The sequence below is a fragment of the Carassius carassius genome, chromosome 48, assembly GCF_963082965.1.
Source record: "Carassius carassius chromosome 48, fCarCar2.1, whole genome shotgun sequence".
NCBI lineage: Eukaryota > Metazoa > Chordata > Actinopteri > Cypriniformes > Cyprinidae > Carassius > Carassius carassius.
The window spans coordinates 6,046,663-6,063,009 of record NC_081802.1 but is presented as its reverse complement, the minus strand read 5'-3'; the positions used below and the strand labels follow the sequence as shown (position 1 = coordinate 6,063,009).

The window sequence follows — 16,347 nt, the reverse complement described above, 5'->3', positions numbered from 1 at the left end:
TCATGCCGCTCGTAAACTGCAGAAGGGTTTACATATGGCCTAACGTTAGTTATATAAAGGCCTTTTATGTGTTTTTCCATTGCGTTACTAGTAAAAATCATCTAATAACGTGAAATTTTATGGTTATAGAGTATGTAACGTTATTATTCATATCACGCATTAAAAAAACGTGAGATCAAAACTTCCTGTACAATAATACGCAGAAAAAATATATATGAATTCGGAATTTAAAGTTATTATTTTGTTACTCACCCCCCAAACGTTATCCAAACACGGTTAAAGTAAGAATCCGCTGTTTTGTTTGATTTGTCTTCTACAGCAGCGGAATAATAAGGAAGATCAGAGCAGTTCCGTGTTCCTCTCGATTTGTTATTGAACTCTCTCAGAAGTCTTTCCAGTAGATGTCCGACTCCGTCTGCGCGAGGAACGTCTGTGCGTGTGTTTGAGTGACAGCTGGGTGAACCAATCAGCGAGCGAAATTGTGGTTTTTACGTATGCACTAGCCAAACAGCGCGTTCGGGCGTCGTTTATGACGCAGGGTGGAATTTTGCACCAGGTTGTAGCGCAGCCCACGTGATTTATAAGAAACTGAAACTGTAGTACACTAGAGACAGGTGTTTATTTCATCACCGCGTAAAAGCTGTGGGAGAAATGCACGTTATTTGATTTTATTAATAATAATGTGTCATAAGAAATTAATTTGTTTTAAGAGGGAAAAAAATGCATAAGTGACAGGACTAGAGGAGTACATGTTGATGTGGGGACAATCAAGGTGAAGTTGCATTAATTTTCGAATAAAATCTGACTTACCGATTGCAGTACAGTGTGCATGTTATAATATAGGGGACGCTGGAACTGGAGTATTTTGTCCTCCCTTTTAAATATTGATAAGCCTTGTTGTTTGTTTATTTTGTTTATTATATTCTTGATATATATATATATATATGATATGGTTAGTTGCACTGCATTTTTATGAAGTCTTGTTTCCCCTCTTTTCAACCTGTCGGTTTTAGAGGCAAGGTTTTTTATTTGTCTTCCATTCTTCCATGTCCTAAACCTATAGTTTCATGGCAACTGTTATTATTGAGTCACGCAGCAAAGTGTTCAAAATCTTTAAAAAAAATAAATTAAGACATTTCTAAGTGCTTTCATTGCCCTGGGGACAGACTTCTGGTGCTTCTGGTGCTCAATCACACTGGGGAACCCTCCAGAGAACAAAATAAAACAGGAGAGGCTTTAGCTTCCATGGAAAATGGGTTTGTTGCTTTTGAGTGCCATAATGTGCTCCACATGCTTGGAATGATGTCAATGGTGTCATTGTTAGGGTTACAAAGGGAAAACACTGAAGAGGTCCCTTAAGGACACGCAAAAACAACTCCTCAGAGATTTCAGTAACAGGGCATTTTACTTCATACAGTGACAGATCAAAACTATAACATGATTTGCAACCATAGAATCTATAAAATTAAAAAAAAAAACAATCTCCATGTCATCACATTATGTAGGCTACCTAGTGAACTGGCAATTTAATTGGTGTTTTTTGACAAGAACATAAGCTGCGTGCCTTTGGGTAGTTGACATGTTCCAGCAATGTCTAAAAGCATTTAAAGATTATTTATACATTTAAAATTTTTGACCAGTTACAGCAATGAAAAAAAGTTTTTCCTATTCCTACCATCTGTCAACTACCCATATGAAACAACTGCAGAATAAATCTTTTGGACGTCATGTTGAGTGCGAATCTGGGTCAGTGTTTCTGTTTTTGGGTCACTGGTGGATAAGTGACTTTATATAAATAATCAACTATACAACCCCCTTTGACATTAATTTAAAACTCAAAAGTACTTTTTGCAATTTTTACATTCTGACATCAAGCTGGTAAAGCCCATCAGGTCATCTCTATGCTCAAATGCATTCACAGAGGAAGACTTATACCTTCATAAACAAAGAAACACTTGTCACCTTGGTACAATTGTCCTTGTGTGCAACAGTCGATGAGAACAAACTAAAAGAATTGGATAAGTTGGTTTGTTGGGATCCTGGTGTGGTCAATTATTTTAGCTGGAACTATTTTGTCAGGGACAAGGTAAAGTTTATTTTCACTTCCCTCTGGTCCAGAGCAGTTAGGGCTTGCTGTCATAGCAACTCAAGAATCTCTCAGGCTCAAGAGCAGCTACAAAGGTCTACGACCATTGAAGGAATTTTTCCATAGATTATCTGCTCATGGTCATTGAAATACAGCATATTTATTGGCGACATCTTGGTGGGTGTGCAGCAGGGGCCTGCGCTGCCCCGAGGGTTGGCCTTGTTGACGATGTGACTGTGGGGGTACTTCTGCACACATTCACCTGAGCAGTAATTGGCCTTGTAGCGCTTGGGGGCAATTATCCAGTCCCAACCAAATTCCTCAAAGTCAACGGTGAGTGGATACCGGCAGCAACGTGACTCAGTGGAATGCTCATCGCAATCGAGGCCGGTGTCCCGTCTGGACCGTTTGCCAGTGTCCAATATTTTAACCTCCAGGAAGGGTTGCTGGATAAGAACAATTATTTAAGACATTGTCAATTAGGTTCAAAGGTGCAATTAAGCACATACTGGACATTAATTGCAATACACTTTTTACAGGAACAGCCCCCACCTTCCTGACCAATAAAATCTGTGTTCAAGCTTATTATGGCCCATTGTGGAGTTTGAACGTACCTTGCTTTCCACCATTACTCTGAAAACTCATTAAGACTTTGCAGGATCTACCTAAATCTACAGATTTCTAAAGGTACATTTAAACTCCACAAGGTGCACATACATTTTGAAAGCTACTGTAAAGTGGCGGGGATCAGAATTTGATGACACAATTTCCAATTTTAGGTGAAGTATTCCTTTATCCACTAGACCAGTAGCCCCTCAGCAATGCACATTTTAGATGTCTCCTTAATCAAGCAAACGTTATTCAGGTCATCAACTCATTTGTAGAGACTTCAAAGAGATATGCAACATGTGCAGTGCTGGTGGGCCTCCAGATACAGGGTTGGAAAGCACTGCACTAGACTACTCTGTAAGGTAAGACTACATACACCTGTTCCTGGAGATCTACCTACCTGCAGAGTTCAGTTCTGATCAAACACCACCTGTCTGTAACTTTTGAGTGCTCCTGAAGATCTTAATTAGTTGGGGTTGGAGCTGAACTTTGCTGGAAGGTCTGGACTGGACAACCCTGATGTACACTTTCATAAACCTTTGGCAGATCAGTTCATTAAAGTTCGTCCAGCATTTGACAAAGAGGCATGTAACTAAGTACCACTGAATGCACCAACTTACCAATCCCTCTTCTCCAGATTCTGCAGAGGTCACAGCCAGATCATTTCCATTTGCATCAAAGGCCTTGATTTCTATCCCAAAGTTACTCTCAGGCTGTTTGAGCCACAACTGCAGTAGCTGCTTCATGTCGATGTGCTGCCAGGAGTTTGTCCGGGCATTCACATCAATTTTTTGTGCACGCATTCTTGAGTGGTTGTTCCCTTCAGACAAAGACTTCAGATGAGATAGCTGGATGAAGACTGTGGTTGGCTCCTCTGCTGGTCGGAGGTAGATCCAGAGCAGGGCCTTGAGGATGCTGTTAGGCATAATCTTTGGGCTCAGTGAGAACATGCAACACTTCGGCATTCCCTCAGCTTGGGTGATTGCTTGAGCTGCAAGGTATTAAGTTTACTAAGACCATGTAAACCTTTTCACCAATGTGCAAAAATGATACCTTTATGGGTACAACAGCTTGTTACCGGACCAGTACCCTTAAAGGGACAACTTATCAGCTTAAGGGTTTACATAGTAGTAAGGGTACACATTACTGCTCTAAGGTACTAATATGCACCTTTCAGGGGTAGATAAGGTACAAAGTTGTCCCTTTAAGAGTACAACAGCCACACAGACAAGCTGTGGGCATCTCTGCTCCTGGGACCACTGTCCCGCAGATTTTAGATGTACATGAAAATTCCAGGTAGGTATGTTTTGTTAATATGTTCGGAACAAAAATCTGCAGAACAGATGTCTTCCATGGCTGGAGTTGCCCAACCTTGCGAAGGTTTATGCCAAAGAGTGCAACAACATCTACAAAACCTTCTTCGACACTGTCAGAAAATGACAATCACCACTGTTCTACTGATATAACACTAATAGAGCAACTACTGTATTTTTGATAGAATCTATGGTTTCCATTGAAAATCTTTGAAAAGAGCCTATATTTTTATAGGCCAAATGTGCTTTGTATGTTGTCTCTTGGTGCACAGCTTTGCAGAAAACAAGGTCTGTTGCCTTTGGCCAGCTTCCAACAACCACAGAATGAATGAACCATAGTCGGTTCATAGTCAACCCTTTCAGGTTATACGATGCCCCCCAAATGTATTTTGACATTAAAACCACACTTCAAAAAGTATTAATTTTATTGCATTCAATAACAAAATAATGAACTCGTTAGCATCTGCAAATTATGCTAGAAGTTCCTCAAAAGTAACTTGACATAAATTTTAAGTGTGACTAAAGTGTCTGAATACTTTTTTTGGTGACTATATAATACAGAACACTGTTGTACTCACGTTCTGTGGCCATGGTTATGATGGTTTCACTGCTACCTTGTTCCTCATCCTCACTAATGCCTCCATTTTGGTCATATTGGTCCAGGAGCTCCTGCAGTGGAGGTGCTTTAGGTAAGAGTAGCTTAACTGTGTCTCTGCTGATGTTTGGAGCCTGTTCCAGACGCAGGATGCTCAAAATCTGAGACTTAATGGAGTGCAGGCGCAAAAGCTTACTCTGTTGTCTAAACTGACAGGTTGAGCACTGGCCGTTGTCGTCTCCAAGCGTCACAAATGCTTGTGATGTTATTGTTGTAGCTGTTGTTCTTTCACTCAGGCTCTGACTGTGTGACACCAACACACTCCAAAAGCTCAGATAAAGAAGGATAAACATTTTTCCTGATGTGTCTTTGTAGACATTTACACATTTGGGAATGGACTGCACCTTTCCACACTCTCTCCAAACAGCACTGGACAGAAGTTCAGCCTCTCGGGAAGTTTTATACTTAGGATTCCCTGCTGTTAGATATCGTATGATTGGTGGGATTGAGAAGCACAAGTCCAGATGAGACTGCACAGAGAATTGTTGCTCTTTGAGTAAATTCTAAATGCACGTTTTGATTTGAGGATTTCCAGCGACTGTCTGTTTTGTTGGACATACCATAAATGTCTAACACAAATACCTTAAAATATCATATGAATTTCATTATGCTGACTGTTGATCCACTCAATTGTTATGCACCCAAGGGTGTTAGGGTTATATAGTCTTAGGGAGTTGGGTTGCTAGGTTGTTCTGAAAGGTTTTTAAAGTGTTAGTATATGGTTGATAGTGTATTACTACTGTATGTTGTTTCTAGGGGTTCACTGGTGATTTTAGTTTGTTGCTATACAATTAAATGTTATTTTAAGATCCCTTTATGTTGTTGCTTGCATATTATGGATAGTTGCTAGGGTGCTAGGTTGTTTTGAAAGCTTTTAATGTGTTGCTATATGGTTGATAACTTGGTTCTAGGTGGTTTCTAGGGGTTTCTGAGTGTTTTTAGCTTGCTGCTATACAATTGATCATTCACAAATCCCCACCCCGCTTTATTACCGTTGCTTTGTCTTTTACAAGCCCTGGTTCTCTCATGCCACACACCATGTTCTCACGTAGTGAAAAATACATTGTGGAGTAACTGACAATGCACTGACAAACAAGTCAGAGCAGGTTATTTTAGGTATGACACAAAGTCTCAGCTTTCAGATTTTGTAAGAAATTCAAACAATTAATACTATTTTGTGTCTCTTTAATGTGTCGTGACTCGTGACAGATCGCTGAAGCGTCTCAGTTCAAGTGGCACATGAACAGATCATCTCTTCCTCCTTACTAGTTATAGCACAAAAGAAACATCAATGAACATCAGATGGTATCTTGTTTCAACTGTGGAAAGATGTCAATACACACTGTTTTTTGAAGTTCAAGTCCACCGGCATTAATCAATTCCCCTGTCTGGTTTGTTTGTTGGACAAAAAATGGCAGATTCATCTTTAGGATTTGTCAGATCGCCTGTTAGTCAAACTCCCTGTAAAGGATCAATTAAGTGGGTGCTCTTTTTTTTAGCATGTTGTCATATTATAACTTACTGTAGGTAGTTGCTGGGTTGTTCTGAGATGTTTTTAGTGTCCATCCAAGCAGTCGATAGTGTTTATTACAAAATATGTTCTTTATAAACACCTGAAAATGGATGCATAAGAAAGCCTTGATTATATTGGTGAAAGGGCTTTCTTCACTTTTAGACCGCAGTTATAGCTTGTAACATTGGTATGCGTTGACTCTGGAATATGCAGAAATAATGGCTGAGGACAGTATTACAACAGCTGTTCCGTAACATCTGCGGATACAGATGTTACTGCTCTTTCTCTCTCTCTCTTTCCCAGCAGTGCGGTTTTAAGAAATCCATAAACAACAACAGATGACTGCTAGGCAAGGACACAGGAAGTGAGATATTGGGGGTGGCCTTTGGTGGGTCAGTCTCAGCACCACCACCTGGTGGTTTATCAAGTTTAAATCAGAACAAACACAAAGATCACACTCAACCGAGAGCTAATAATGCTGTATGAGAATAATGCTTAATGAGATACGATGTTAAGGTATACTTTCTTGTATTTTAGTTTAGTTCAGTTATCCATGCTTGCATAATGGGTATAAATAAATGAAAAAATGTATTTTAGTCAATGCACTTACAATAAAGTTGTACACCAGAGAGTGCACATCAGTGTGTCTTTATTTGATTTGGTGTGAGTTACAGTCTGCATCATGTCCTCTGCTCGGCCATCTCCAGCTCTATGTTATCATTCTCTTTGGCGTTCTTTAACAGCACAGACACTTTCGCTTCAGTCTGAAAATCAACAAACCACAAAAACTACCACGATTACCAGGAACAATTGCAATTGGCTCTTTGCCATTTATGCGTTCCTTAAAACAAGTAGTTTCGTATCACTTAAAGTGTGGTTCTTAAATGCAGAAAAAAACATGTGGGTTATTAAAATGCACTATGGGAACCCTGACCTAGATATAAAATAGTAAATGTTAAATGTTTTCTGATACTTACGGCAGCCCTGAATGAAGCATTCGTGATGTCCTTCAGATTTATAATAACGTCGTAATATGCTCCAAATACTGTTTCCAAAGCTTTAGCCACTACCTGACAAGAATGATGCATTGAAATTAAAGCTGATATCAGCTTATTTTTGACCTTCAGAGTCATGTTATTTGTCATTTTCCCAAATGCAAAATCAGCAGTTTACTCTAAGTGGAAAGTGCTTGGACTGAAAAGATGTATTTTCATATTGTGTCATCACAAGCATTTATATATATAACATATTACTTATTTTAAAGAAATATAGAGGATAAGAAATACATTGTAAATATATACATATATATATATATATATTTATATATACAGTACAGACCAAAAGTTTGGAAACATTACTATTTTTAATGTTTTTGAAAGAAGTTTCTTCTGCTCATCAAGCCTGCATTTATTTGATCAAAAATACAGAAAAAACAGTAATATTGTGAAATATTATTTCAACTTAAAATAATAGTTTTCTATTTGAATATACTTTAAAAAAATAATTTATTCCTGTGATGCAAAGCTGAATTTTCAGCATCATTACTCCAGCCTTCAGTGTCACATGTAACATCCAGTCTATCACATGATCATTTAGAAATCATTCTAATATTCTGATTTATTATGAGTGTTGGAAACAGTTCTGCTGTCTAATATATTTGATGAATAAAAGGTTAAAGAGAACTGCATTTATTCAAAATAAAATAAAAAATTCTAATAATATATATTCTAATAATATATTTTCTTAACTATCACTTTTTATAAATTTAACACATCCTTGCTGAATAAAAGTATTGACTTTATTTAAAAAGAAGAAGAAAAAATTACTGATTCCAAATTACTGACCAGTAGTGTATATTGTTATTACAAAATATTTATATTTTAAAAACATAGCTTCCTCTTTTTTTTTTTTTTTTTTTTAAACTTTTTATTCATAAAAGTATCCTAAAAAAGTATCACATGTTCTGAAAAAATATTAAGCAGCAGAACTGTTTCCAACTTTGATAATGAATCATCATATTAGAATGATTTCTAAAGGATCATGTGATAATGATCCTAAAAATTCAGCTTTGCATCACTGAAATAAATGATAATTTAAAGTTTAATAAATTTAAAAACTATTATTTTAAGTTGTAATAATATTTCACAATATTACTGTTTTTTCCGTTTTTTTGATCAAATAAATGCAGGCTTGATGAGCAGAAGAAACTTCTTTCAAAAACATTAAAAATAGTAATGTTTCCAAACTTTTAGTCTGTACTGTGTGTGTGTGTGTGTGTGTGTGTGTAAATATATTTATATATAATACAAAGGTTGTCATAGCTACTATGCCATGTTTATGTGTGTTTTTGCCAGTGTGGTTGTAATTTGCATTCTATAACCACATTTCCACAAAGACAATTTACTGTTAAATGCAAGTTGAATGGTTGTGTAAGGTTAGTTATATACCAGTCAGGCTCCTCTCTGCAAATATGTGCCTAGTCTTACATGTTTCTTTTGTGATGCATGACATGTTTTTTACATCAATCAAATGCTCAAACTGGTTTAACATGATACAGAATGTTCCTTATTTTTCCTGGTGACATATTTTGTCTCTATAGTTTGATGGATTGAAAGGATGGGTTTGTTTGTTTAAATTTCACAGAAGTAATGAACTGTACCTGTTGTTTTCATCAGGTGTGCCTTTGGGCAATTTCAGAGCAGCCTAATGAAGGAAATCGTGCAAGAAAACAGTTATCAAATATTTTGTGCCTGACAACTTATTTTACAGCAGTTTTACTACACAAGTTGCATATTTACTGGCAAAATGTATTCAAAATACAAATTCTTTTAAAGCCACAGTATTTTGTTTGTGTTTGGTTTTGTACCATGTATCTGTGAAAGGTCATTGAATCAGCGTACACTTTTAATAAGAAGTGGAGGGATGAGTCTCTTTCCGCACGTCATCTGACCGACCATGCAGCCCAGAGCTACATCCTTACAATGAGATAGATACACATAAAGATAAATAATATATATTGTAATGTAATTATATATATATATATATATATATATATATATATTCTAGCAAATAATCTAATAATGTATATAATTTTATATATTAAATATAATATGTTTCCTATGTTGAATATAGAGGGTATAAATTCAAATTATTAAAATACATATAAAATAAAATATTATTATTAATATTAAATTATTAAATTGTGTGTGTGTCTTTATATATTCCAAAATGTTAAAATAAACATTATATATATATATATATATATATATATATATATATATATATATATATATATATATATATATATATATATATATATATATATAAATATATATAATAATATATATATATATATATATATATATATTGTATATATTGTATATATTGCATAAGTATCTATTATCTTATAAATAACTATTAATATTCCTATATTCCTACAATTTATCAGTATGATCATTTAGGATCATTTTATAGATTTTTAGAATATGCATAATATTTAAAACAATTATTTTATATTCTGATCTTTTTACAGATATAAATAAAATAACATAAATTTAAATAGATCAAATTTGTATTCTAACAAAAATCTTTGATATTTCCAAAACGAAGTATATGTTTTATAAGTTAAAATATAAATGGACCCTCCACCAGGAGCCGCTGTTCTAGCCCCAACACTGAGGACGAACTTCTGTAGGGACAGAGACGCAAGCCGGCAATTGTCCCGATTGTCCTGGACCATATACCTAAACTCAGCATTAACCAATCAGATACAGTCCTTCTGTTAGACATCAGAAATATAATGTACATTATTTTATCTATATTTATTTTGAAATAAGCCCTTAATTTTCTGCTGGTTTGAATATTGGACCATGCTTATTTTAACCCACTAGTTGGATTTTGTGTTCCTCTTCCACATTGAAGAGATTTGCTTTTTGGATGTAGAAGTCAGCACAGTCCAGCATTGCCTTCAGAGAAATCAGACCGACTATCTGATCCCCCACCACTGGAAGGTTCGAGGAAGGTTTGAAAGCGAACTCACCCTGGTGTCTTTACAGATCGCCTCATAAACCATGTACATGAGCGTCACCTCGAAGTCCAGGATGTTTGTGGACACCTGAACCAGGCTGCCCTCTTCCAGGTACCATCCTATTCCTTGAACCTTTCTCAGAAGTACAGACTGCAGGAGGAACATTTACAGAATTAAAACAAGAACAAGAACAAGAACATAATCAAAACCTCAGGGAAGTGATACGTACATTTATTCTCAAGTTCAAGATTAGACATACACTGAAAACCTAGACCGACACAGGGACATCACACACAGACATACCTTAACTTTCCCACAGCTCTGTTCTCTTATATCCAGTGCGATTCTGTGAGCCTGTTGCTTTGTGCTCAGAAGGTTAACGTTGTAGGCGATGAGAAACTTTCTGGCACTGGTGACTGTGGTGCCCCACGAAGGGACAAAGGGTTTCTGTAGCGGTGTAACTGATTTTAGCCTTATCCAGTGCTCGACTTGCATAAACAATAACTACTTTAATTCTGGGACATCCAAACTTCCAGCTATCCTTTATGGTGGACAGCGTTGCCAGCGACACAGGTCTTGGAGCATGTGCTTACACACACATGTATAAAGTCTAAAAGTACTGCTGTGAAAGCTTACACCTCATTCCAATCACAGAGAATCTACACTAGCAAAAAGGATTCAGGTTATATAGAATACATACATGGCAAAAATAACATGATCTGACACATTATTTTCCTCTTATATTAGTCAGTTTTATATGCCAATTCAGTATAATAATAATATTGTTTTTTTATTGTAATAATATAATAATAGTCATTTGAATAATTTCATATTATATATTCTTATGTTCTATCTATCTTTCTCTATATCATCTATCTATCTATCTATCTATCGTTCTATAATTTTTATGTAATATTACAGTGATTCTATTTTGTTATTTTAATAATAATACAATTATTATTACTATTATTATTATTATTATAAGAGTACATTTTATTAATGAACAGAGTCAGCTTGGTGGCAGCAGTGAACGCTAGATCCCTTATTACTCTCCATAAAACTTACGTCAAAGAAGAAAAGTCTACCGGAAAAGAGCCGTAGTAGAAGAAGTCATTTTTGGAATAGAATCTAAATTTGTAAAATGACATGATTATACATACTCCAGTACAGTAGGTGGCGGTATGCACCTTAACGTTGGTTGCAGTCCGCCATTAAATAAGAGCAGAAGAAGAAGAAGAAGAACCGTAGAAGAAGATGCAGCAGCAGCAGCAGCAGCAGCCGATGGCGGTTGTTTTCTTTTAGCTTATTTGCTAATGTAAACCCGATTTTTTCCTCTTTGTTTTACCCACTACAGCTCACACGTACTCTGGAGATCACAGTAAAGTGGTAGGGAGGATGTTGGCTACAGGAACGGTGAGATTTTGCACGATTCGGGGCATTTTATGCTTGTTTATTCTGGGGCCTGATAGAGCTAACGGCTAACGCTAATGCAGTCCATTACTATGGTGATGTATTAAAACTGTATAAGCTTTACATTAGGATACGATTATGTGAGTTTATATGTTTATTAGAGTATCTGAAGTCTGAAAAAAGAGTCTTAGGGAATTACGAGCCTGAGTTTTTGCAAGTGCCATTAGTTATGTGAGTGATAATTTTATTAATCATAATAATTTAATTGGTTTATGCAGAATATCAGTAGTTTTTTTTTCGTTGTTGTTGCGGTTTCTGAACACATTGCATTATCCATTAATAAAAATGTTAATTCTTCAAATAATGATTATTTAGAACATTTCGTTTAAGATTATAACAAAGTGCATGAATAGAAAATACGGGACATAAAAATAAACATTATTAAATAATTCAAAAGTTTTGGTAGAATGATTAAATTATAAAAACAATGTAGTGTATATAAAAGAAACGGAAATAAACAAAAAAAGATGCATTTTTAGTAATAACAATAAAAAAACACAACAATGTGAATCGAAATCAAGCTTGATTTTTCTAATAAATATTGGTTCTAATGTTCGTTTATTTTCTCATTTTGATTTTGTAAGTCGAGCTCTGTAATCGCTGTCTTGTAGACTGTAACCACCGTGGGTCTGACGCAGGTGGACCGTGACAAGATCTATCAATGGATCAACGAGCTCTCCAGCCCTGAAACGCGCGAGAACGCCCTGCTGGAGCTCAGCAAGAAGAGGGAATCTGTGGCAGATCTGGCCCCAATGCTCTGGCACTCCTGCGGTACTATAGCAGCTCTCCTACAGGTGCGCCGAAAAATCAGTTAAACACGCAATAAGATGAGACCTGGTTAGCAAGCAATGTTATGTTTGTACCAGTGTTAATTTTGGCAGGCATTTTTTATTTAGTCTTAGTCTTTATCTTGAGACGAAAATGATTAACAGTCTTAGTCACATTTTAGTCATTTGAGTCTTACATAGTTTTAGTCGACGAAAAGTCATTGCATTTTAGTCAGCTTTTAGTCAATAGTTTTAGCCAAACTGTAGTTACCAAAATTTATTTTGGTAGCTATTTTTATGTCGTCTTTAAACTAAAATAATAATTAATTCTTCTCTCTTTAGACCAAATCAATTAAGCTTGAGAAATTTAAATTAAGAACTGAATTTGGAAAAACTTGAATAAATTATGACAATTTTAAATTTTGGGTGAAATGTGCTTTTAAGTGAAAAAGGAGCAACTTATAATAAATAAATATATATATATATATATATATATATATATATATATATATATATATATATATAAAGATATAGAGATATATATTTCTTTTAAAGAAGCACAATAAGACAAAATAAAATAGAGATTAAAATCTACAAATTATTAAACTCATTTTTCAGATACTGTAGTTTTTTAACTGTAGTTTTTTAACGTATACATTTATTTAACAACTTTTGTTGTTTAACATTAATGACAGATAGTTATTTAATTTGGTATTTAAAGATGGAAGGCATAATGAAATACTGACACACGTTCAGTTTTCACACACCTGTTCACCTTCACTTAATCCATAACCTACTGTTATTACGTGAGATTCTCTACACGATAAACATTTGGACTGTTGTGTGTGTATTTGAGCGCTGAGAACTGATCGAGAGAGAGAGCACTTCTATCAGCACGATTCTTCCACCTATCCTGCCTTCACTAACTTTAAGTTAATCGACAACGAATTGTGACTCCCGGGAAAAACGGGACGTCTGGTCACCTCATCCCTGCCCCTTCGGGTGCTAAGGCCATTGTTTCAGAATGCATCAGAACATTCACATTTTAATGAATTAATGTTATTTTTGCAGAACATTTAAAAAATGGGGAAAAGGTAATTTGTAACTTTTTCTTGAACACATTGTTTTTCGTTTAAAAATTCAACCAATGTTTTTTGATTGACAATGAATGACATTAGGAAGTAAAATGAATAAATAATATTGGAAAATATTCAGATAATTTTCAAATATGAGAAAGGGGGAAAAAAATCTAAACCTATGTATAAATATAATTGTTATTTTATTTTTGATGAATGTGCCAATGTAAATAATTTATTATTTTCAAAATAATATAAAGATTACAAAGCTAAATTAATAAGTTATGAGAATAGTGTAACATTTAGCAATTGATACAAAATAAATTAAATTGAAAATAAATAAATAGCATCCCAAAAGAATTGATGAAAATGAATAACATTTTACAGTAAAATAATTATTTTACATTTTTCGTATCCACATTAATTCAGATATTAGAAAAAGGTATATAGAAAAAATACATTAAATAATAATATTTACAATAATAAAATGAATAAAGCTCTTTAGTAATTATTTTTAAACTTTAAATGTTATGGTGTCATATATATACACACACACATCTCATAAAATATATATATCAACATGTTCTTATATATTTATTAATTATTTTACAGGAGATTGTGAACATCTACCCATCCATAAACCCCCCGACACTGACAGCACATCAGTCTAATCGAGTGTGTAACGCTTTAGCTCTGCTGCAGTGCGTGGCCTCCCACGTAGAGACACGGTAACTCACTTCCTGTACACACATGAAATTATAAACTGTTATTAATTCTGTGCTACACTGACTCACCCCCCACCCCGCTGCCCCTTTTGTTTTTCATCCTCAGCTCTGCTTTCCTGGCAGCTCACATCCCTCTGTTTCTGTACCCCTTTCTGCACACGGTCAGTAAAACTCGCCCCTTCGAATACCTGCGGCTCACAAGTCTGGGTGTTATCGGTAAGAAAGCCAGCTGATCCAGAAAACAATCAAAAAGCGTCTTCGTATGAAAGAGTGTCCTGAAATGTGTTTCTCTTAAAGGTGCACTAGTGAAAACAGATGAGCAGGAGGTGATCAACTTCCTGTTGACCACAGAAATCATTCCTCTCTGTCTGCGCATCATGGAGTCCGGCAGCGAGCTCTCCAAAACGGTTCGCTTTCTAAAATGTTCCCTCTAACATATATTCTTCATGAGTGGATTCAGAAGGATGGATGTATTTAGCAGGTGTGTTTTTCTCTCAGGTGGCCACATTTATACTGCAGAAGATCCTCCTGGATGACACGGGTCTTGCGTATATCTGCCAGACCTACGAACGCTTTTCACATGTTGCCATGATACTGGTGATTCATTATTATTCATCTTATTCATAATTCTTATTGTGCTTAAGTGACATTTGGTACTGATAGACTGAGAGTTAACCATGTTCAAATAAATATAAGAAGACAAAAAATAAGGGAAAAATATTAACTATGATGATGATGATTGTGTCATTTTGCAAAACAGGTGAATTATGTAATTAAAATAGTCGAAAAATGTGCATTTGATACAAAAAAAATTAAATTAATGCCAATATTAATCAGATTTGTAACTGATTTACCTACAAATCATTTTTACACACACATCTTTTTTTTGTCTTGCAGGGGAAAATGGTTCTTCAGTTGTCTAAGGAGCCTTCGGCTCGCCTGCTGAAGCATGTTGTGCGCTGTTATTTACGACTCTCTGACAACTCCAGGTATTTTTCCCCCAATATTTCCCTGCTTTTAGAGTTCCTTGTTGGCCTGTAGGGGGTGCTTTAAAAAAAAGAAAATCTAAATCATATTTTGTGTCTCTCAGGGCGAGAGAAGCTCTGCGTCAGTGCCTGCCCGACCAGTTAAAGGACACCACGTTTGCTCAAGTGCTAAAGGACGACTCCACCACCAAACGCTGGCTTGCTCAGCTTGTCAAAAACCTACAGGAAGGGCAGGTCACAGACCCCCGCGGCATCCCCTTACCTCCTCAGTAACACACTCACACTCATCCCAAACCCTCCAGGACCACCAGCACCACACCTTAAATGCATCAGACTGTTTCACATACAAGGGCACTTAATATTTTTTTGCGAAGAAGCTCAGAACGGTGCTCAGCATTCACGGTTTGTTTCGAGATAATAACAGTTGACTTTAGACTCTGCTGGACTGAGGAAGAGTCAGTCTCATCCATTATTAGGTTTCTTTTACTTTTTCCTCTAAGCCTTTTTGATGGAATCGAAAGACTGTTTTGTCTGTGTTTTTCATCACAAAAATGTAATTTTGAATGCTGTTAAATAAACAGTGTCATGCCATGTGTTAATGTCAAGTGAAATTGCCGTCTGCTGTGCTGCTTTTCTGGTCATGAGGAGGAAGTAGGTTATTTGACTCAGGAATGAATTTCAGGCTAATTTAAAATTAGTTTAAGACCATAGAATAGACATAATGAAATTATGAGTGCAATTTAGGATGTGAGAAGATATAGTTTGTTCTCTCTCTCTCTCTATATATATATATATATATATGTTACATTTACAAAAATAAGTTACAAAAATTACATTCAGTGTAAAAAAAGTATGCAATTTTATAAAATTATTATATAATTGTATAATATATAATTACATTATATATAATATTTACTAAATAATTAGTGTCAAAATATAATATGCAATTATTATTAATTGATACTTGCCACCTGCTGACCATTAGTAGTACTGCAAAAAACAGCTCTGGAGCAGAGGAAATAATAAAATAAAACAATTGTTTCCCATATGTTTTCAAATTTAAAATTATTTATTTTGAATGCAGTGAAATCTGGTGAATCGGTGGCTAACAGTACTTCTA

General features: G+C 35.4%; 2 protein-coding genes and 1 pseudogene across 2 annotated transcripts; 1 reads left to right on the top strand and 2 right to left on the bottom strand.

Moving 5' to 3' along the window:
• Positions 1-947: 947 nt before the first annotated feature.
• LOC132131632 (growth/differentiation factor 8-like) lies at positions 948-5,117 on the bottom strand. Its single transcript, XM_059543694.1, has 3 exons — positions 4,587-5,117; positions 3,316-3,686; positions 948-2,532 (listed from the first exon to the last, which is right to left on the bottom strand). The coding sequence occupies exons 1-3, from the start codon at positions 4,954-4,956 to the stop codon at positions 2,164-2,166; spliced, it is 1,110 nt and encodes a 369-aa protein (XP_059399677.1). The 5' UTR covers positions 4,957-5,117; the 3' UTR covers positions 948-2,163.
• Positions 5,118-6,856: 1,739 nt separating this feature from the next.
• Positions 6,857-10,741, bottom strand: LOC132131306 (formimidoyltransferase-cyclodeaminase-like; annotated as a pseudogene).
• Positions 10,742-11,443: 702 nt separating this feature from the next.
• LOC132131415 (CCR4-NOT transcription complex subunit 9-like) lies at positions 11,444-15,838 on the top strand. Its single transcript, XM_059543431.1, has 8 exons — positions 11,444-11,616; positions 12,285-12,467; positions 14,129-14,244; positions 14,348-14,457; positions 14,539-14,648; positions 14,740-14,838; positions 15,139-15,230; positions 15,332-15,838. The coding sequence occupies exons 1-8, from the start codon at positions 11,599-11,601 to the stop codon at positions 15,498-15,500; spliced, it is 897 nt and encodes a 298-aa protein (XP_059399414.1). The 5' UTR covers positions 11,444-11,598; the 3' UTR covers positions 15,501-15,838.
• Positions 15,839-16,347: the final 509 nt, after the last annotated feature.